The 23436-nt window shown below is 37.8% G+C and overlaps 1 protein-coding gene across 2 annotated transcripts; it reads right to left on the reverse strand.

Moving 5' to 3' along the window:
• Positions 1 to 395: 395 nt before the first annotated feature.
• ERI1 (exoribonuclease 1) lies at positions 396 to 23436 on the reverse strand. 2 transcript variants are annotated; one of them, XR_010939491.1, is made up of 8 exons: positions 23159 to 23436; positions 18432 to 18610; positions 15068 to 15278; positions 11491 to 11574; positions 10062 to 10171; positions 7728 to 7842; positions 3384 to 3685; positions 396 to 887 (listed from the first exon to the last, which is right to left on the reverse strand). XR_010939491.1 is itself a non-coding variant. In XM_067721522.1 (7 exons), exons 1-7 carry the CDS (start codon positions 23264 to 23266, stop codon positions 3443 to 3445), a joined length of 1050 nt encoding a protein of 349 aa, XP_067577623.1. In that variant the 5' UTR covers positions 23267 to 23436; the 3' UTR covers positions 2885 to 3442. The 2 variants fall into 2 exon arrangements, 1 of the variants encoding a protein (XP_067577623.1); XM_067721522.1 differs by lacking the exon at positions 396 to 887 and having other exon boundaries at positions 2885 to 3685.

Below are 23436 nucleotides of genomic sequence, written 5' to 3' on the forward strand. Positions count from 1 at the left end.
CATAAGATTAGTTGATAAAGCAGTGTCAGGGTTTGAGAGGACTGACTCCAGTTTTGAAAGGTGGGTAAAATGCTGTCAAACAGCACTGCATGCTACAGAGAAATCATTTGTGAAAGGCAGAGTCGATCGGTTTGATGAACCTCATCACTGTCTTATTATAAGAAATTGTCTCGGCCACCCCAGCCTTCAGCAGCCACCACCCTGATCAGTCAGCAGCCATCAGCATCAAGGAAAGACCCTCCACCAGCAGAAAGGTTATGACTCGCTGAAGGTTCAGATGATGGTTAGCATTTTTCAGCAATAACGTATTTTTTAATTAAGGTATATACATTTTTTAAGACATAATACTATTGCACACTTAATAGACTACAGTATACTGTAAATATACCAAAAAATTCATGTGACTCACGTTACTGTGATAGTCGCTTTACTGTAGTGGTCTGGAACCGAACCTGCACTATCTCTGAGGTACAATTGTACATATTCTTCTCAAGCACACAAAGAACATTCTCAGGATAGATCACAGGTCATAAAAACAGTCTCAACAAATTTAAGATGGCTGAAATCATATCAAGTATCTTTTCTGACCACGATGGTATGAAACTAGAAATCAATAACAGGAGGAAAGCTAGGAAGTCCACAAATATGTGGAAATTATACAACACACTTCTGAGCAACTAATGGCTCAAAGGAGAAGTCAAAAGGGAACTCAAAAAATACCTTGAACAAAAATTGTACACAAACACATACACACACAGAGGAATGTTATTCAGCCATAAAAAAGAAGGAAGTCCTACCATTTGTGACAATGTGATGAACTGGAGGTTTAACTGAAATAAGCCAGACGGAGAAAACAAACACTGTATGGTATCACTTATAGGTGGAATCTAGAAAAAGAAAAAAAAAAAGCACCAATTTCATAGAAACAGAGAATAGAACGACGGTTGCCAACGGCTGGGGACGGCAGAATGGGGCAACAAAGGTCAAAGGATACACATTTTCAGGTATACAAAGAATATTTTCTGAGGATGTAACATACAGCATTATGACTATGGTTAATAGTACCGTACTGTATACCTGAAAATTGCTGAGAGTAGACCTCAAGCATTCTCACCATCAAAAAAAAAAAAAGCTAACTAAATGAGGTGATGTGTCAATTGATCTTGGTACCATTCCACAATGTGCATCAAATCACTACATTTATACTTAAACATATACATTATATTTATCAATTATTCCTCAGTAAAGTTTAAAAAATGTATCAGGACAGTAAAGCATCACCAAATAAAATATTTGGTTGAGCCAAAAGGATACTGAGAGCTTATAATGTTGAAGGTCTTAAAAAGAAATATAAAATGAGCTTGTTTGCACTTGGGTACTTGGCAAAAAGAAAAACAGGCAAAAAGATTAGCAGCTTGACTTAAAAACAAAATAAAGGAGGAGGGCAATGTAGTGGTTCCTTGCCATAGTCAGATTTCCCACTTGCAGTTTTTACCTCTTGTGAGCAACCCTGGAAGCTGGTGAGAGAGGATTCCAGCTTTGCTGCAGCATGAATTTGAATTCTGTGGCGAGGTGGCTATGTGAAAAAGTCGCCTAGGGAGTGTGAGTGGACTGCCCAGCATCCACACCTCACTAGTGATTTCCTATTTTCTACTACTTGGCCCTGGCACAGTACCTCTGTAAGGATTTGAAGGAAATGCTTTAAAACGTCCAGTAATACTTTATGGTATATTGTATGGTGCTATCTGGGATTCACAAAAATCTTAGCATATACCTATTTCACCCCAAGAGTTTCCTGTTTAAACCTAAAACATCTCGATGTCCTTGTTTTACTATAATGTGTATTTTGTCCACCCTTGTGCCTTCTGTTATCCACTTATTTTTTTATTATGCTGATTCTATAACTACTGCTCAAAGGCAGAAATTCATTCTTTTAAGTTAAAAAGCTACAGCACTGGGCTTCCCTGGTGGCGCAGTGGTTGAAAGTCCGCCTGCCAATGCAGGGGACACGGGTTGGTGCCCTGGTCCGGGAGGATCCCACATGCCGCGGAGCAGCTGGGCCCGTGAGCCACGGCTGCTGAGCCTGCGCGTCCGGAGCCTCTGCTCCACAGCGGGAGAGGCCACAACGGTGAGAGGCACACGTACCTCAAAAAAAAAAAAAAAAAAGCTACAGCATTGTGTGGAGAATTCTCATACCAAGAAAAATGCCTAATTTTCTCCTATGCACCAGGGTTGGAAGACCTCTATAAAATTCATTTGATTATAATGTATAAATCATTAAAATAAAGTAGCATCACAATTACTATTAGGAAGTAAACGAAAAGAAGCAAACAATGTTAATGAAATTGTTCTAGGAAAGCTATAGGGGGAAATCCAATTCTGAAAACATGTATTTTTAGCTTCTAGATAAGGAGAGTTTTACTTTCTCAACTCCATAAACACATTTTTGTTTTTAGTATTAGTTAAGAATTAACTATTCAACATTTAGTGGTCACTGTGTAAAATCAGTTTTTAGTAATAGAAATGTAAGATATGGTAGAAAGCATTATTCGACTTTACTAACCTCACTCATAATGTTGAATACAAATGCAAAATTAAGTGGTGACCTTTAATTTTAAATCTAATTCAAAGCATGGTCTCTTAGACTTAAGAAACAAGACAGATAGATATATGTCACAAGGGGGAGGGGAACCAAAAAACCGAATCCAAAAAATCCCAATGATTTATCTATGTATTATAAAGTTCAAGCTGTAGCCCTTATATTCCTTTAAATGGTATTTTCTTTTGAATTTCCATTAACCTCATTAGTAACTGAATTTTTAATCAGACCCTATAATCTATCATGAATCTTCCAATTATAAATTAAAAAAAAAACAAAGGCAGATATGTGTACCAAGTACTTTATGAAATTCACCACTCACAACTGACCTTCACATATACATTTCAAAAATCAAAAGGACACTGACATTCTTAAAACCCAAAGGCTAGATAAGGCCCACCTTTCCAATCTTTTCTGCATTTTAAGAAATGATCTGATCTAATGATGTGTTAATGTAGAAACACATTATATATTTTAACATCAATAAGGTATGACATTCAAGGGGGGAGCCAATAAACCTCTGTATTTTAAAACCAAAAGGAACACATCTTGGACACCTTAAATTACAAAATTCAGTTCTAAGCAGGAACTGTTACTGTGTAACAAATACTGCTCATATCAAAAGTGCTGGTGACAAAGAATTCAACAAAGAATTCAATATGCCCTCCCCACAGAATCTGTTCACATACATATGCATATATCTATAACTGTAACAAGATTTTAAATGATTAAGGTGCTTAAATTTTGCACTGCAGGACTAATTCAATAAGTATTCATCTGCTACCTCTTTGTAGCAGCTCCAGTTAGAGTGAATGATCCACGGGCAAAAGCGCAAAAATGCTGTTATTTTCTGGAATGCGGCATTTGTGGCGCTGGAGTGCCCTCTATTGGTAGTGAAGAGGACACACTCATTAGCTGCCCTGCATGCATCTTCTCATTAACCCGGAGTTCACACCCATCCTGCAGCATTCTAACTGCTATTCGGGCGATGTTCTTAGAGTCATCAAGACCACTGTGAGGCCGCCCATCGTAATCCATTCCGAGTTTTTCAAGCATTATTGTCAGCTTGGTTTGGCTTCTAGGAACCTGAAAAATAAACAGCTCAGTAAGTAATTCTTTAGTATTCTATAAGTCATAGTGAAGTGGAAAAATAAGCTGAAAATGAACAGTAATAGCTAAATAAAGTTAGGCAAAGGGCAAGTACTCTCGGGTCAAATGAAGCAAATAAATAAACCTTCAGAGCTTTAAAAAAATGATCTTAGAGTTTTAGATAAAAATACATATAGGGCTTTCCTGGTGGTGCAGTGGTTGAGAGTCCGCCTGCCGATGCAGGGGACACGGGTTCGTGCCCCGGTCTGGGAAGATCCCACATGCCGTGGAGCGGCTGTGCCCGTGAGCCATGGCCGCTAAGCCTGCGCGTCCGGAGCTTGTTGCTCCGCAACGGGAGAGGCCACAACAGTGAGAGGCCCGCGTACCGCAAAAAAAAAAAAAAAAATACATATAAACAGATGGAATCCTTAAAACATCTAAAAAGTTTGCAGTTTTATAACTTAACAAATAATTTATGAAAGGAAATGCGTTGTTTTGAACATCTAAATTTAACCCAAACCAGTTTTTTGGCATGGTATTTTTCTGTAATGTATTATTTTACTTGACTGACAAAGTTTATAACTTTTATCTATCAAAGGACACTATCAAGAGAGTGAAAAGGCGGCCCACAGAATGGAAGAAAATATTTGCAAATCACATACATGGAAAGGGATTACCATCTAGAATATACAAAGAATTCCTAAAACTCAACAACAAAAAAAGCAAACAACTTGATTTAAAGAACTTGAATAGACATTTCTCCAAAGAATGTAATATACAAATGGGAAGAGGAGAAGAAAATTTTTAAAAAGGAAAATGTAAGTTTCCTCAACTTACACTACTAATCAGCATTATAATTGGTATCTAGTACAAAGGGGGGAAACCACCCAGAAAAGAGCAGCCTAAGAAACTGACCAATATAAACAGATCCACAGAAAAATGTAATTCTCTACTCAAAAAAGCACTGGCAATTCTGCCTTAACGTATCTGAAACTTTCTGATCACTCTAATGTACTATGAGCTGTAGATGTTTTTATGCAGACCTGAAAATTCTTTTATGGTTTTAGTAATTGTTAATAATTATCCTTAGAATAAGTAAATTATTCCTCTAAGTTAAAGGTTGGAGAAAGACCCCTTACATAAGAAAGCATTACCACCTGGGAGTTGTAGCATGAAAAGAATCTAAAGCTGATCAGCCCCTACAAATTTATATGAAATTCAGAGGACAGAGGCACATTTGCAACTATATCACAGGATACAACAAGCAAAATCCAGACTATGGGAAACTATAGGACAAATGGCTCATGTTAGAGGGGGGGAAAAAAAAAACAACTGCTAAAAGGAAAAAGGAGGCGGGAAAGGAATTTATAAATTTAAAAACTTAGGGCTTCGCTGGTGGCGCAGTGGTTAAGAATCTGCCTGCCAGTGCGGGGAACATAAGCTCGAGCCCTGGTCCGGGAGGTTCCCACATGCCGCGGAGCAACTAAGCCCATGCGCCACAACCACTGAGCCTGGGCTCTAGAGCCCGCAAGCCACAACTACTGAAGCCCACGCACCACAACTACTGAAGCCCACGTGCCTAGAGCCCATGCCCCGCAACAAGAGAGGCGACTGCAATGAGAAGCCTGCTCACCGCAACTAGAGAAAGCCCACACACAGCAACGAAGACCCAACGCATCCAAAATAAATAAAATTTATTTTAAAAAATAATTTTAAAAAATTTTAAACTTACGAGACATGTCACCCAACTGCAAATGTCACCCAACTGATCCTCATTCAACACACAAAGGGTAAAAGAAAACAAAATATTTATGATATTTATGATGATTTGATAACATTAAGGAATTACTGTTAATTTTTTTAGGTGTGATAATGGTGTGGTGGTTATATTTTCTAAAAGAGTCATCTTTTGGGGTTACATAATGAAATGTTTACAAAGCAAATGAAATAATGTTTAAGATCTTCTTCAAAATAATAAGGAAAAGGTAAAGTGGGTATGGTTATAGATGAAACAAGGTTGGTCATGAGTTAATAACTGTTGAAACTGAGTCATGAGAGTTCATTGTTATCTGTCTACTTTTGTATATGTTTGTAATTTTTCATAACCAACTTCTTTTAAGAAATCACAAAATTAGTGAAAAATCCACAAAAAAGGAAAAAATATTTACCAAATATAATCAAAGGAAAGAAATCCAAATGACTAATAACATAGGAAAAGGAGCTCAGTTGCATGAGTAATTAGGCAAATGCAAATCAGAACCTCAATGAGATGTCATCACACATCCACCACACTTACAAACATTTTAAATGACTGGCAATACCAGATGCTGGCAAAGACGTGGAGCAATAGTAAATCACACACTCTTCTTGTGAGAGTGCCAACTGGTACAACCACTTTGGAAAACAATTTTTGCATTATCAAGTAATCTCAATGTGGTACATATTCTATAACCCAGCAATTCAACTCCTAGGCTTATACTCTGGAGAAATGAGCATGCAAGGCACCAGAAGATATGCACAGGAATGTTTATAGCACCACTGTTCATAAAAAGCCCCAAACCAAAAACTACCCAAAGTAGATAAACCAACACAATGGAATACTACACAGCAGTAAAATAAATGAACTTCAGCTATATACACAAGAAGGATAAACCTCAAATATAATGTTGAGGAAAAAAGCAAAATAAACAATACAGCCAGTATGATGCTAATTATATCATTTTCAAAACCAGGCAAAACTAAACCATATGCTATAAAGATCAACATATAAATATTAAAGCTATAAGGAAGGGTGGGAGGGAGGCTCAAGAGGGAGGGGATATGGGGACATATGTATGCATATGGCTGATTGACTTTGCTGTACAACAGAAACTAACACAGCATTGTGAAGCAATTATACTCCAATAAAGATGTATAAAAATAATAATTAAAAAATAAAGCTGTAAGGAAAAACAAGAAAATTATCCCCATGAAAGTATGGATTACAGGAGCTCTAGGAGGAAGGAAGAGGGTTAAGTGGGTGGAATTTACAAGGGATTTCACTCTAAAAACAATCTGTCAAAATCCACTTTTCTGTACACATAGTTCTCAATTTTAAAATGCTAAACAAAAAAACAAAAAAAAATGTTTTGAGAGAAAAGCACCTTTTCTCAGGAAAGGATGTGCTTCACCAAAATGTGGTTGTAAAGGGAAAAAGATGACCCAAGATCTAACATGTGATAGAGAAGCAAAGGAAATCTTCTAGGATGATTTTTGAAGAAGCCTGAAGAACAGCTCAGATTAGAACAGGATTAAAGGTTCCAGAAAGCTAGTCTTCAAGGTAAAAAAGGAAAAAAAAGAAAAAAGAAAAATTGACACACCACCTGAGTGTTTTGAGTACTGAAAAGTGATTTACAGTTTGAATGGAGAGTAACAGCATAAGAAAACAACTAAAGAAGTCAATTATTAAATCTGGGGAAAAATGAATGGTAGCTGTTTAATGGTGCTGAACCTTCACTTTGCATTGCAGGAACTCAATAGATACCTCAGACTGAAAATTCAAGAAAGAGCATAAATATATAATCCGGAAACAGGAAAGTTAATATGAGAAGAAACAACTTTAAAAAGTTAAAAGTGTTTGGGAGAATAGGAACCAGTACTGGTGAGGGCCATGGTGGAAGACTGCCATTTGTTATGAGACTTGCAATATTATTTTTAAAAATTTACACTACACACACGTATTAACTTTGATAAAATTAGAATGAAAAATCAGTGGGGAGCATTTGTTCCACAAACAATCCATATATTGAATACCCCTACAGTTTCAAACCTCTGTTACTGAAGATCATACATATATAGTTACCCTATTTAAGTAACAGGCTGAGTGAGGAATATAGCTTATTTTTCTAAACTCACATGAACATAACTATTTGGAATCTGAAGAATAACAACTAATTATATGACCTTTTTCTGTGAAAAGTACCTAGTAAATCATAACTTTATGTACATGCAAAATATAATAAATTTATCAAGAGCAGTATAATCAATATAGAAATCTTACCTTGTAAAAGTTTCCATATGACTTTCGAATATTGATCCACTTTTTGGCAAAAGGTGGATATCTGAGCCTGCTTAGCTGGCACTGAATGTTCAGGAACTTACTCATATCCCATGAACTTAAATCAAAAGAGGAAAAAAATCTGGATTAAATAAATGCTATACCATTCTTAAAAATGAGGATTTTAAGTCATTCTATTTGTTTTTATTTAGACATCACCTTTCTTATATTCACACGTAACATCAAGCTTAGAAAATTAACTTCTCTTCCTCCAAAATAATAATTCAAAAACAAACTTTAAAAAGCAAAGTGGGAGGCTTCCCTGGTGGCGCAGTGGTTGAGAGTCCGCCTGCTGATGCAGGGGGACATGAGTTCGTGCCCGGGTCTGGGAAGATCCCACATACCGCGGAGCGGCTGGGCCCGTAAGCCATGGCCGCTGAGCCTGCACGTCCAGAGCCTGTGCTCCACAACGGGAGAGGCCACAACAGTGAGAGGCCCGCGTACCGCAAAAAAAATTTAAAAAAAAAAAAAAGCAAAGTGGAAGTTGGATATATTAAATTTTTTTTGACAAACTGTCTAATTCTTATTGGGCTCATCTTGACCATTTTTATGGTTCAGATTACCTAAGCACACCTCTATCTTGTTGAGTTTTTTTTTTTTACAACTCTAAAATAACCGCTCAGCTTACTTTTAATGCCAAGTTTATCACATTAGGAAGTTCCTTGAGGGTATGCTTTGAAATAAAACAAAAAACACAAACAAATGAACAAAATACTTGAGAGAAACAAACGTAGCTGATATCAAGTAGTTAGAATGCAATTTGCTCTGCCACAGCATGTTTCTACAACACGAATCAACCTATGTAGTTAAGTAGGAGAATCCTGGCTGTATCATGTAGAAGTTATGTTGCCTCATATGTGGTTTTTCCTTGGCAAAGGGAGTCAGAATTGCAGCAGTAGAAATTATAACCTTCAGCAGGAAAGAAAAAGCTCTCAACTCGGCCGCTGTGCCAGCAACAGGAGTACTTTTAAGAAAATTAAAAACAAGCACCTGCCCCCACAATCCTCTGGCTTCTGTGCCCTTGTAACATCCTCTGAGGTGCCTTCTACAGACCCCGGGAAGCTTGCCTGGGCTGTCCAAATTATTTCTGGGGGTATCAATTATTGTTTTTGTTAGTCCTCTGGTTACAAAATTGCACAGATTTTGAATGATCTGTCCCACAATGTGAGGTTTTTTACAGAATTGCACACACCACGTTATGACAGAAACACCTGTGTACTTTAGCACGAACACTGCTCATTCATGTTGAAAATCAGGAACAGGTTTCTAAAGAGGCCCATCAACATTTTCCCAAACTTCCATTTTTAAGCACAATTATGATAGGCCTAAATTCAATGCTCTTCTCCTATTGCACCTGAGGGCCTCTAAACCCTTCACTTAGGTGACACCTCAGCTTTTGTCCACAATTTGAAACAAGTTCATTAGGACTTTCTTCTTCAACCTTAATAGCATAGGGTATAGGAGGTGGCTCAGCACAATGCTGTTAATCCTGTTTTAATCTCTCTCATCTCCCCACTTGGCTTTTCATTTAACTAATGCTTCTGGAGCATAATTTTGAGCTCAGCACTATAGTAAGCAATATGAAAGACTACAAAGTAGCAAAAATCCTTGCTCTGATCTCCTTGCAAACCTAAGTCTTACACACATGAAGTTTAGACATCAGAGTATTTAGTCAGATGCCAACATGAATGGGACATATCAGAGGCTGTAAGGCTTCAAGAAAAAGGTCAATGTGAGTTGTAGTGTCCAAAATAAAATATGAGGTAGGCTCTGGGTAATAATAAAGAAGAGTCAAGGAAGAGAACCTTCCAGCAGAGAGGAAAGCTGTATGGGTACAGAGAGGAAGGATAAACCGTGTGGTTCATGGGCCAGCCTGACTGGATTAAAAAAGAAAAACGGCAGGAGGATTAGGCTACATGGGCAGGGTGGGATTAGACAACAGAGCCTTGAAAGCCAGACTGAAGAGTCTGGACTTTCTTGAGCAAGGAAGTGTCCTGATAAAAACAGCGTTTCAGTAAAGTCATTTAAGTTTTATACATTAATATTTAATCTTCTTCTAGCACTGGATCAGACTGTTATCTCTGCTTTCCCTCCTCTCTCTGACATCTAGGACTTAAAATTTAACCAGGAATAAGAATGTAAAAGAAAAGCTACTGCCTGTTGTGGGGACTCCTTTAGTAAATAATATTTTTTGTGGTTATTCTAAAAGTTGGATGAGTTAGGACATCTTTAATCTTAAAAAGTAGATTAAAAAAGATAAATTTCCTTAATACTTACCCATCTGTTAATATGGAATATTTATACTTTGTTCCTAATTCCTTCAATTTCATCCAGTCAATGACTTTTTTCAGTACCTGAGGGAAGGTATCCGCTTTGTCTACCTGATCCTGAGGATATGAAAGTAAAATATATAAAAATCTGGGTAGTTACATGTAGTCCTACCCAGAAACAAACACTGGAGGGAAAGAAACAGTAGGAGAAAGTCTTAACTATGATCTTTTAAACTCTTCATGGTTTCCTAGGCTAAGATTCACCTAAAATTCCATTTTTAAGACAGTTAAAAATTGTTTATAGCCAAGTATTAGGGACTGCTTTCAACTGAAGTATAAAACCCTCCCCAGATTAAGATTTAAGATCATCCTCAGGGGTTCTCTTTTTTCAGGCCTCAACCTAGTGGCTTACTGCTTCTCCAGAGGGGAGAAAAGGGAAATCTCTCCTCAGCTGAAAACCACAGCCCTCTACACTGGTTTCCCTATCTCGAAGCTCACATCCAGAACATATTACACATCTGAATGATCCATCACATCACTCGCATACTTAAAACCCTCCAAACACTCCCCAAGGTCTTCCAGACAAAAAGACACACAAGACCCTTCATGATCTATCTCGCCTCTATCACTTCAGCTTTATTTGCGACCATTTTCTCACTAGCCCATAATACACCTGAACCATCCCGAACCACTTACAGTTTTGCCCTTCACACCTGAAATGCCTGCCCAGTCATTCTTTCCCACCTATTTACCTATCATTGACTCGGCCCAAGTTCACCAACTTGAGTTTTGCCCAGGACAGCCCTCCCTTCCCTCTGTCAGAAGGAGGTCTTTCTACAGATGCCCATGACACCCTAATGAAACACTGACTGTCAGTCTTCCTAACCATACTGTGACCAGTGTTTTTTTCTGTCTGTCCCCAACTTACAGATTGTTAAGTGAGCTGAGGAGAGAGATTGCCTTGACCATCTTTGTATCCACCGTAGCTTGGCCAATATTGAATATTATAGCAGGCCCTCAAATATTTGTTGAATGAATGAATAAAGGAACTAAATAAATCAACAAAGGGCCTACCACATTAGAATACAACCAAAAATCAGAGGCCTAAAAAAAATTAAGCTATATATAAAATCAGGTTGTAACAGATACATTTTAAAACTTCATCTCCAAGTTCAACATGGTAACTAACATTTCCTTCACTAATGCTCCATACAAATGAAATGATTACAACTCCTTAAAAGGAAAGGCTAAAAAAAACTTACCAGCTGTAAAATGTGCTTTTCTATTTTTTAAATATTACAATACAAAAGATCTTTACCAAGCTAGGAAAGTATCACATTTAATTATTTACAACAATAATTTTTTTAAACTATGAAATAAATCCCTAATTTCAAAACTTCTTTCAAACTCTAGAAAAAGGAACACAGAATTATAACCTGAGTAATTCCAGTTAGATTGATGCAGAAGTCAGAAAGCTGTGTGTTAATCTCTGGTCTCACATACTGCTGAAACGTATCTTCCTACAAGGGAAGGACAGCAAGTTAAAGTATTTTGAAGTATTTTCTATGACTTAAGATACACGATACATAACGTGACTATGTCAGCCACATAAGGCTGTAATCTTATAGATGGCTCAAGGCACAGACCTGTCTAGAGTTTTAACAATTTAAGGATAATGCCCTATTCCCAAAGTACTCTAATTTTTTAATTAAAAAATTATGCTTCATAGTTTAAAAAAGTTTAAGATAGAACAAGTACCTGAAAGCAAGTCTTCAAGCCAAAGTTTAACCAGAGGAGCAAAATATCAATGATTTTGTTTATAATATTTTGAAACTGTAAAGCCTATTAACACAACCTCTAGTTCAAGATATTAAGAGCTTTTTAAATAACGTAGTATGTTGAAGAAATGCCAGTGAGCAGTTACAAATAAATTAGTTCGGATTCCTGCTCTCCCATTTACTCCTGACTAGTCCTTATTTTTATATTAAGATTCCACTAAACTGAATTCTGAATAAACAAAATTTAACTATATGATATGTAGTCATTTAAAGGGCAATAATACTACTAATTATTTTAGCAATGTTTAACCTCTTCAAGAAGCTTTCATGATTGCCTTCATATTTTATGCTCACAACAACTTTGTGAACTCAGTAAGGACGGCATGGTTATCATCGGGCTCAGGTCTCTAAGCATTTTTTCCTCTGGCCCAATGCTGCCTCCCTAAACCAGATCACACTAAGTCACTTGTTAAAAATTAAGGACAATTTCAAAGCCTAAAGATTTATCAGCAGCAATTATTAATACTAGGTAGCTATGGAGAAAAAGACAAAGAATATTACTTATAGTAGAAGATTAAAAAATTAAGAAAAATCATGTTTATAAAATTCTTTTTACACACTAGTGTATTAAGCAGATGAATTATCAAGTTACTAACAATTATAAAAGAGTAAAAGAACAGCAAAAAACATTTGAACTTCAAAAGTTATAGATGTTCTTTACTTACCAGACATACTGCAGAAGGAAAAATTCTACTTAATTGAATTTCATAGATAAATGAAGTCTATCTTTTTAAATATCAGCATTTTGTTTCATAATTTTAAATGAAAATCTTAAAAAAAAATATGCTGCAACTTCCCTTACCATTGTAAGTAGGTACTACAAAGTATGACATTAATAAAATTGTATTTGCTATTTAATACTTTCAACAGAATGATACCAGAGGACTATGCATTCATTGACCAAATATTTAATAATCACTTAAATAAATTACATAGTAAGTTAAAAGGTGATGAGGGTTCTTAAAAAGTAGAGTAGATAAGAGGGATCAGAAACATTGGGTCTGTGGGGTATTCAAGCTACACTATTGCACAGAGAACCAGTTAGACTTTATTTAGAAGGCAAGAGTTAAGGAATGCCCGGAAGGAAGGAAGTAAAGGCGGAAAGGAGGGAGGAAGGGAATTAGCAGCAAGATCTCTGCAGGAAAGGAATTTGAGCTAAAGCTCTGGGAGGTGAGGGGGTGGAGCATGCCTGGAATTTCTGAGAAAGAGCAAGCAGCTCAATATGGTACAATCAGAGGTAACAAGAAGCCAGATCACATAAGGAATATGACTTTTACTCTGAGTTAAATGGGGAGCCATAAAAGAGTCGTGAGCAGAGGAGTGAAATGCTCTGACTTATATATTATAAGGATCACTCTGGTCACTAGGTTGAGAACTGGCTGCAGGGAATAAGGATAGAAATAGAGACTGGTTAAATGATGAACAAAAGCAGCAAATCCAGACAAGAAATCAGTGGGACTCAGACTACAGTCATAGTAGTGTGGTTAAGTGGCTGGGTTCTGGATATATTTTGAAGGCAGAGCAAACAAGTCACTGATGGCCTGGATGTGTGATGTGAGAGAAACAGGAGTTAAGGATGACTCCAAGCTTTCTGGACTGAGCAATTAGAAAGAGAGAGTTGCTAGCCCTCAAGCTAGGGAGGCTGAAGATAAAACAGGTTGCGGGTAAATTTGGGACACGTTAAGATGTCTGTTTAGATGTCCAAGTAGAGATCGTAAGTAACAGTCTGGATTTGGGACAGAGGACGAGATTGGAGATATGTATTTGGAAGACATCAGCATGTAGTTTCTAAAAGCTATGGAACAAGATGATAGACGAGATCATTAAGGGAGAGGATCTATATAGAGGAGAGGACCTGGGATTGAACCTACAGCATCCTATATTAGGAAGTTGGGAAGAGAAGGAGCAACCAGCGAAGGAAACTGTGAAGGGGAACCCAGTGAGGCTGGCGAAAATGCAGGAGAATGAGGGGTTCTGGCAGTCACTTGAAGGAGACAGTGGTCAATTCCACCAGGACTTAGGTAAAGGTCAAAAATGACACTGAGGAGTGATTTTAGTGGAGTGATGGGCTGGAATACATAAATTAAACCTACAAGTGGTATGGGTTTAACAGAGAATGGGAGGAAACAGACAGAAGCGTATGTAACTTTTACAAAAACCTGCTGTAGAGGAACAAAGAACGGGGTAGCTGGCAGAGAGTGGGATCAAGTGAAGGCTTTTTATGGTGTGAAAAATAACACGTTTGTATGTGATGGGAACGATATAGTAGAAAGCAATGAATCATTCATGTCTAAATGAGGGACGAGAAGGTCTAGAGCCATGTCCCTGAGTGACAGAGAGGAAGTAAGATCTAGTGAGTTATGCAAGATGATTTGCCTTCATAGCTGTCATTTTTTTCTTTTAATTTACTGACCTTTAATCTGCTTTGGACAAGGAAATTATATAAATGGGCTGATTAAGACTATAACTAAAAGAGGCTTCGAACAACAGAAAGAAAAAACTGTACGCATTTTAATGCACCAAAAGCCTTTTTATACTCCCAGTGTGTTGGTGGCAACTGGGGATACCACGGACGTGGTACTTCTGGGTAGATGAGCTGTTACAATCCTTGTTCAGGATTTACAAGGCAAACAGTATTAATTTGGAGGGATCCTGCTGAGTTCCTAAACTAACAATGCACTGACGATGAGTATCTAAAGCAAATATGTTATATGGCTTAGAAGCCAAGGTTACAAGAGTTGTTTCCCCCATAAACTTTTCACCAGAAAGCTAACTAGTTTTAAGTTGAAAGGTAATTTCTATACCTTATCATTTTTATAGATCTGAGTATACATTAGTCTACCACAGTGGTTCTCAACCCTGACTGCATACCAACTGAGAAGCTTTAAAAAAAAAGCTAATGCCAGGGGCCCCACGGAACAACTAAATCAGAATCTCTGGGACAAGGACCAGGCATCAGTTTTTTTTGTTTTTTGTTTGTTTATTTGTTTTAGCTACTGAAAAAGGAGAGGAGCAGACCCTGAGATTATTTTATTATAGCCCATCTATTAAGTATGCAGCAAGAGCAAACACCCCCTCTTTAGAATTCTAATTCTAGCTGAAATAGCAAATGGGACCTTAGTAGCCAACCCCAGAATAGCTGCTGCTAAAAATAAAATTAAAACAATTCACTTACTATTTCTAAGGTATGAGTATTCAGTAAAACAACAGGAAATTCAATTATTTCATGTATGAACTCAGGTGGGTTACCCTCTTCACAAGTGGCTTCGAAGTCAATAACACAAATGTAGTCGTAGTAACTGTCAGCACAATTGCCCTCTTTCAACATCAGCTTCTGCTTCTTATAATAGTTTTTCAGTCTCTTTTTTAGTACATCCTTTACACCTCTAAGGAAAATAAGAATAAAATTAATGCTTAGGTGAATTTTACAGGCAAGAATCTGAACTCTTACCTGCTGGCACTGGGTTGAACACTGACAGCATTATCCCAGCATAATTTAGCAAATGTTAGCCAAAATAAATGTAAAGAAAGCAAAGCTAATTTAGCAAAGAACTAATTAAAACAGAACGTTTCATACAGCATCAATATTTTAATTCACACGTACGTTTTCATTTTTCTAGTACGATATATAAAATATATATTGGTGTTTCAAACCATAACCTTTGTCAGCATACACTACCTACACACCCCTGTTGCCTTATATAATAAGATGACATACATGACACAAAACCCGAAATTAATACTGAATTATTCTGAACAAACACAAATTTCAGAGAATGAAAATTCAGGAAAATTGAACATAGTATGCTCTCTCTTTCCTTTCTTTTGGCTTTTGTAAGTTAGACAACTAAAAAAATCCACATGAATTTGAAAGCATTATGAGCCTAGTAGTATATAAAGTTGAATGTCTCTTAGCTATTTAACTAGGAAAACTAATTTAGGAGACCCTAGAATAAACCATGCCCAGAAGAACACTGTCATAGTCAGTAGAATCTTAATTGCAATTAGATTTCTTCATTTACCGTGGGTAGAATTGGATTCAGGCAATTTCTGTTTTACAGGTATTTTAAAAATATACGTTCCACAAAAGGGAGGTGGGGCAAAGTTGTTCTAAATTTATGACAATGGTGGGTAAAGGCGGTCACATTCATTCGTCAAACAGTATATATTACTTCAAAAAATCAAAAGTCGCAACCATTACTTAGACTTCCTTCACTGTTACTTGGCTGAGTCCTGTAAGGCTTGTAGATTCAAAATGGTAGTAAAAATAAGAGGATCTAAAAACTGTAACTAATGGGAAGTGACAAGGAGGGCATTTTGGCCCCGTCACCAATTAGTGACCGTTAGAAAAAATGTTTCTAACCTTTTGTTTTCCTTTCTAAACTACCACTAAAAAGGAATCTCATCCATGAAAAATCCTGATAATTAACCAGCAAGTTGTTTTAAGACAAAATGTGTTAATATGTTTATTTGCTTGAGATTTTCCAGACTACCAAAACCTAGGAAGGAAACCCTCAACTCCTTTCATATTAAGGTATTGTGCGTGACCTCTGTGTCATGGGACAGCTTTGGATTGCTTTGTCTTAATTTCTTTTCTTTCTTTCTTTCTTTTTTGGAAGAAACTATAGTTTACTAAAGGTGAAACGTTATTTACTAAAAGGCTGTCTGCAAACCTAATGGCAACATAAACACATAACCAACCAGTTACTCCAGAGAGAAAACTTTATCTTTAACATCTCCCTTGCCCCTCCACATCCAAACAATCACCATTTCTGCCAATTCCAACTCAGAGAAACACACAGAATCTGGTTCTCCTGAATTCTCTCCGGTGGGGCTCCCATTAGCTTCCTGGACTCTGGCACACGTCTCCCCTATCACAGCCCTCCTCTTCATTCTTCACCTTGCTCGAGAGCTAAGCACTAGCACCACCTTCCTGCTGAAATATTTCAGTGGCCCCCTTCTGCTTACAGGTAAAATGCAGACTTTAGCACAGAGTTCCTTCACCACTAGGCTACGACCTATCATTTCGTCATCTTCTTCAGATGCTCCCCCTCCCCACAGTACGCTGCACACTGCAGACAAAACACAATACAGGCCATGTCCCGAAAATGGGGCATGCTTTCCTGTTCCATAGCTTTGGTTGTACAAAGAAAAAGCAAGATCATGTAGCAGAAAATATACAAACAGAAATTAGGAGTTTTGATTTCTTTTCGCCCCAAATACCCTCCCCCTCCCTTTTCTGTTTTAAGTCAATTCAAATGTCACTTCTGAATCCCTGAGACAGACTCTTCCGCATTCTCATGCTGCACTTGGCCAGACCTTTGATACAGCTCTGGTCATTCTGTATTGTGATTATTGGTTTGTGTATTTTCCTAAAAGACTGAGATTTCCAAAATAGGGAGTAGATCTGTTTTACCTTTATAACATTATTACCTAGTAAAGTACTTACAATTCAGTGTTTGTTGACTAAATGCATAAACATACATTTGATCTCTCTAGCTCCCATATAAGTCAGGAGTGAGCAACTGATCTTCACACCTGGGAAGAACACACATTTTGCCCAGAAAATCTTAAGTAGGCTACACGTTGTATTCCCAGAATAGAAAAAGTCAGGGGGAAAGGAGGTAAAAATCTTCTTCACAAATTATGGAGTAGACAATCGAGAAGGGGGAAAAAATACATGTGTGCTCTTTTGAAAAGCAGTGAAGCTCTACTTTAAAGCAAAGAGGAAGAATACTGCTTATAAGAGAATAAGGATTCAGGGGGACCTCAAAACAATAAGTTTTCCTCTATTACCTGTAGTTATTTTTTTCTAAATGCCTGGCAATTCTCTTGTGTATCAAGAAGCTACATGTTTTCCTGTATCCCAAAGGTCATTCCTGCCCCATGCCCCAAGTCAAAATAAAGTGATTTGTTTCACAAAAAGTTATTAAAACTTAAGTATGTATACATCTCACTGAAGATACACACACATGCACACGTACACACTCTTGAGCTGGCTAAGCTGCATTATTTTCTCATTCAATATACAATTAAACATAACACTTACTATCATACTGCATATTTTTAGAAACTAAAACAGAAGAAAAAATACTTCCTAGAAGGTGAAAGTTGTTTTTTTTTAATTACCTGGTTTCGAAGAAATCTTCTTTATAAAAATAATACAAATGAACAAGAAAAAGGAAAAATACTCAATCTCGTTAATAAGTTATAATTATCTATCAACCAAATGATCAACTAAAATAATTTTTTAAACATACTCAGTATAAAATGATAGATACTCCTATACACTTCTGGTAGATGATCAAAACGTTCATCAACTTTAACTCAGCAATACTACTCTATTGTCTAAAAGACTGACAGAAATAATCAGAGTCACACAAAGATTCATGGATAAGAATGTAAATTATAGCTGTTATTTGAATTGTTAGTAATGGTTATCTCTTCATAATAGGATTACAGATATTTTTCAGTGTTTTCAAGATTTTCTAGATGAACATGTACTACTTTTAAAATTTTAAAAAGTTATTTTTAATTACCTGGTTTCAAGCTTGAATTCTGAAAGTTTGGCTCTGAGCTCTTCCTTACTCATTCTATTAATGCAACCATTCGTAATAGCAATCTCTTTGTAAACTGGGTCACTGAAATCACTTGCACTGGAGGTAATGAACTTAGATCCTTTTGTTTCTTGGCCATCAAGTCTCCATCGCTGCTTTTTCTACCACACACACAAAAAATACATATATATATATATATAGTTTATAATTAGTACAAACATCTTAAATATTCAAACTCCTAAGGGCTCTTTGTGCTAATATGTTCAATAAAAAGTGCTTAGGAAGAAGGAGGATGTGTTTCCAATATGATTTACCCTGCTCTCTTCTCAGTCACGAGGTTCCTTACAGGAAATGAAGCTAAGTAAAAAGAGCACTGGTTTTGGGAGTCAGAGCAACCTCAGTACAGAGCCAGCTGATTGTTTAATAGTAGCATAACCTTGGGTAATTACTTATTACTCTGATCTTCAGTTTCCTTATCTATAAACTAAGGTATAATAATAACTGTCTCAAATGGTATTTGGTATTGCTAATGATAAACAGTATTTGGGAGAGATTATTATAAGGATTAAATGAGATCAAGTATATCAGGTTCCTGACACCATACCCAGCATGGCTATTAATAAATGGTAACTTTACTAATTACCATCACAGACTGTAGGTCAGACCTCTTCACAAGCAGTATTCTAAAATTTACAAATGAACCAATTTTTAAGTTAACTTTTACAACATTATGCATGTATACATCAGTGCCTTCCTGAGAATTTTTTAACCTGACTTCGTTTCACAAAGTTAACAGAAATTGGCCAATATAAAAATTAAAGGGACCAGAAATCTGATTCAAAGCTTGCTAGTACCCAAGGCAAAGAAGGAAATAAATTCAGTTCCAAAACATGCAATTTCCAAAAGTTACACATATATCAGTTATTCAGGAGAACTATACTTACTATATTATAAACCTTTCCTCCTTTCTTAAATGAAAATCCATGTTAAGAAGACATAATGTGATTCTAATCACACCACAGGTAGTCCCAAATTACTAATACGTTAAGTTCCAAAGATTCATTTACAAGTTATTTTCCACATGCAATGTTACAAATATTAGGTATGTTACAGAATTTTCAAAAATACTTTGGAATTTACTAGCAATCCATACTAAAGCTTGTTAACTTAGTTATAACTTACCACATTGTCCCCATGTGAACTTTAATGACAGATTAAGGAGGGATAACCGTGGATAGGACACAGTGCCTGAGTTGGAACTGATGGTTCAGGGACTATTTCTCACTCTTAGCTCTCAATTTAATACAACACACATTTAGCAGATACTGTGCTAGAATACTTAAGAATTACTCTCTCCCATCTCCTCTGAGGAAAGAGGACAGGAATTCCAATGGATGAACTGTCCATAAATTGAAGAATAATTTTTTAAATAATTTTATTAATTTATTTTTTTTTGGCTGCATTGGGTCTTCATTGCTTTGCGTGGGCCTTCTCTAGTTGCGGCAAGCGGGGGCTACTCTTCGTTGCGGTGCGTGGGCTTCTCACTGCGGTGGCTTCCCCTGCTGCAGAGCACAGGCTCTAGGCACACGAGCTTCAGTAGTTGCAGCACGCAGGCTCAGTAGTTGTGGCTCGTGGGCTCTAGAGCGCAGGCTCAGTAGTTGTGGCGCACGGGTTTGGCTGCTCCGTGACATGTGGGATCTTCCCGGACCAGGGCTTGAACCTGTGTCCCCTGCATTGGCAGTTGGATTCTTAAACACTGCACCACCAGGCAAGTCCCTTGAAGAATAATTATATTGAAGTTCCTTGTTGACCAATGTTTTAAAAACTTTATTACACGGATATTTGACTAAGATAAGAAAATAATTAGCTTTCAATACTACATTAAATTTACAATGCCTGGCTACTTTATCATTAGAATTTAATCAGGATTCCTGATTTATCCTTGTCTTTACACTTACAATGAATTTTAAGCTTCGTCTTCAATTGGGTTAAAATTGGTCAACAACGAGTAACAGTTTGTCTACCAAAACGTCTCATTTAAGCAAATTTTCTCCTTGGTTAAATCCTCCCTCTGACTCACTTGCTTAATTCTTATCTAGAACTGTAGCTACAAATATTACCCACAAGTAACACTTAGGCCTCTTCTAGATATGCTACAAATCATGATTTCTATAAAGAAAGTTCCGCTTCCTCTCCTGGGTCCAACCCTAGCCCTCTTCCTTCAGTGAAGTTTAGGACATGGTGAAGATCCAGTCCTCACAAACTGTGGTCTACACTAATGGTTTCCAAAGAAAACCCACTAAGACAACCCACTAAGGAGCAGAAGGAAAATATTTAAAACCCGGTATGTATTATTAATCTACAAAAACACAAAATTAGTTTACTAAGTAATACATGGATTGATAATGGTGCCCTCCCCAATGTCTGTGTCCATCTGTCACATGTCACAAAGTACCGGCCATACAATGAGGAAAGTAGGGACAGACTCCACCATACAAGGGAGAATATTCACCTTCATGATACTGTGACATTTTGCAATTTTCACACGTCCCAGTAAATGGTTGCACGGTTTATATTATCCCAAATGAGAGAATCTTTACAATATGGAATTGACCATGAAAATCTTTTATACCAAATGGAGGCTGACTATCTTCTGGTAAAGTACTTAAAAGTGCTATTGAACTTACAAATGAGTTACATATTTCCTTTTACAAAACAGTATTCCAAAATTGCTATAATTTTCTGTGATGAGAAAGGGATTAATAAGCTTGATCCTTAAAAGTTTTTTGTTTTTGTTTTTTGCGGTACGCGGGCCTCTCACTGTTGTGGCCTCTTCCGTTGCGGAGCACAGGCTCCGGACGCGCAGGCTCAGCGGCCATGGCTCACGGGCCCAGCCGCTCCGCGGCACGTGGGATCCTCCCGGACCGGGGCATGAACCCGTGTCCCCTGCATCGACAGGCGGACTCTCAACCACTGCGCCACCAGTGAAGACCCTGGTTTTTTTTTTAAATAAACCCTATTTGTTTCAAGATGAAAGAAAATATGTTTTAACAATAACTTAGCAAGTAACTGCTTATCAAGAGAAACCTCTTCTGTGGCAAGAACATTTGGAAAATAGATGTTTTGGAAGTGTTTCCATTATTTTATTGCCAAAAAAAAAAAGAAAACCTGCTCATTACCTATTTAAAAAAAAAAAAAGCCTTTGCATCTACACATAAAAAACAAACAAACTTAGAAGCAGAATTAAACTTGGTTACAATCCTTCCAAAAGAAGAATTCTGATGAAATTTGAACCTACTTGGTTAAAAATATAAAATTGCAACACCTATTAGTTTACAAAAACAATTTTGTTGACATCAAAAATAATGAAAATTTACTTAGCTGAAATCCAACAGAATATTTTGCTTACTTGAGCCTGAAAAAAAAGACTGTATCATTGTTTATTAAAAACATCCAACAACAGGTTTTTAACAAATATGATAGTCACTAACATCAACTAGGAACATAAACTCAGGCCTTAAGTCACTGTATCTCAAAGTTGTAAGACTTCCAAATCTAATGAAGTGTATTCAATCACACTTCTCTCATTAAAAATAAAGTTTTTAAAATTATTTTTAAACCGACTCACTTGATGATGTTATTGACAGTATCTCAAACTGAAGAGGAATGGCGGGGTAGAAGAGCGGTTCTTTAGACAGAAGGAACATGGAGGCCTCTTTGAAAGTAATATCATAAAGCGAAGCAGATAACTATGCAAAAGACCCAGGGGAAGAGCATGCACAGCAAAGGAAGCACACAAAGACCCTTAACAAGAAAGATCATCCGCCATAAAACCGAGTATGCTGGGCACTGAGAGCAAAAGGGAAGAGTTGTACGAGGTGCAGTTAACAATGGAGAAAGGAGCCAGGTCCTGTGGGCAGCAAACTGAAGACTCAGGAGGGGAAAAACCGGTCAGATTCATGTTACTAAAAGTTCATTCTACCTGCTATGTGGGGAATGGGCTGTAGACGGAAAGAACAAGAGCTAGGAAGCTTCCTGCAAGTACCCACACTATGAGGTGCTCCGCATTTGTATGTTATTAACAGAAAATGACCAATTCGGTATTAGATCGTTCACACTCTGCAGCGCCAGTCAACAATAATCGTATGTGTCAAAGAAGATGAATAAAGAAGTTTTAAGACGGTTTTTACAACTCTGCCACTGTAACTAGGATCTATCGGTGAGCTATCAAACTCATTAAAGGTTATCAGTCATACATTACGTTTATATGAGATAGTTGTAAATAGGCGAAAACCAGAGACGAAGCTCCAGCTAACAGGCACAATCTCCTTTTGCCAAGCCTGGGAGCTGGGCTTAAAGGTCTTAAGAAGTGATATAGCTAGAGCTGTGGTGGTATTTCTAAATACATCAACTACCCGCTACAGATTAGGGCTACAGAGAATGACAACAGTAACCGTGCGCCCAGAATGCTTAGAGCAGGGTTCCCACGCAGAGCTAATAAAACCGCGGTTCGCATACTTCTCGTCTGGGCTGTTGACTCACTTCCAGACAGTAACTGGGACCAGAAGGGGCTTACTGACAACCACCCCCGAGTAAAGGCTCCCGGAGTTGGGGCCAGGGAAGGCGGCCAGGGCTGGGGCCCCAGGGCGCACGGGTTGAGGTTCCTGAGGGAAACCCTCGAAGACAAGGGCGCGCGGGCGGATTCTCACCTCGGAATTCGGGCGCTGCGCCTCCTCCCCGCACGCCGACCCCCGCGAGCCGCGCCGCGCGGGAGCCACGGCCTCGCCGCCGGGCTGGTGGCTCTGCTCATCCTCCATGCCGCGTGTCACGTAAGAAGAGAGCTGCTGGGGCCCACCACTCGCTCTCTCACTCGACCAAGCCCGAAAGCCTCACCTTTCTCCGCTGAAAAATTACCGGGCTACCGTTCCCGCGGCGGCGGCCACACAAACTCGAATGGACACCTCCCACTTCCGGGAGCGTGAGGCGT

This window comes from Pseudorca crassidens, chromosome 21, assembly GCF_039906515.1.
Source record: "Pseudorca crassidens isolate mPseCra1 chromosome 21, mPseCra1.hap1, whole genome shotgun sequence".
NCBI classification, from domain to species: domain Eukaryota; kingdom Metazoa; phylum Chordata; class Mammalia; order Artiodactyla; family Delphinidae; genus Pseudorca; species Pseudorca crassidens.

Excerpts from the sequence above, each read along its gene's own strand:
- ERI1 (XM_067721522.1), bottom strand. The coding sequence starts at position 23,266 with ATGGAGGATGAGCAGAGCCACCAGCCCGGCGGCGAGGCCGTGGCTCCC. Across the intron at positions 15,279-18,431 it reads GAATTCAAGCTTGAAACCAG|AGGTGTAAAGGATGTACTAA; the intron begins GTAATTAAAAAT and ends TATTTTCCTTAG. Across the intron at positions 7,843-10,061 it reads TATTCCATATTAACAGATGG|TTCATGGGATATGAGTAAGT; the intron begins GTAAGTATTAAG and ends TTTTGATTTAAG.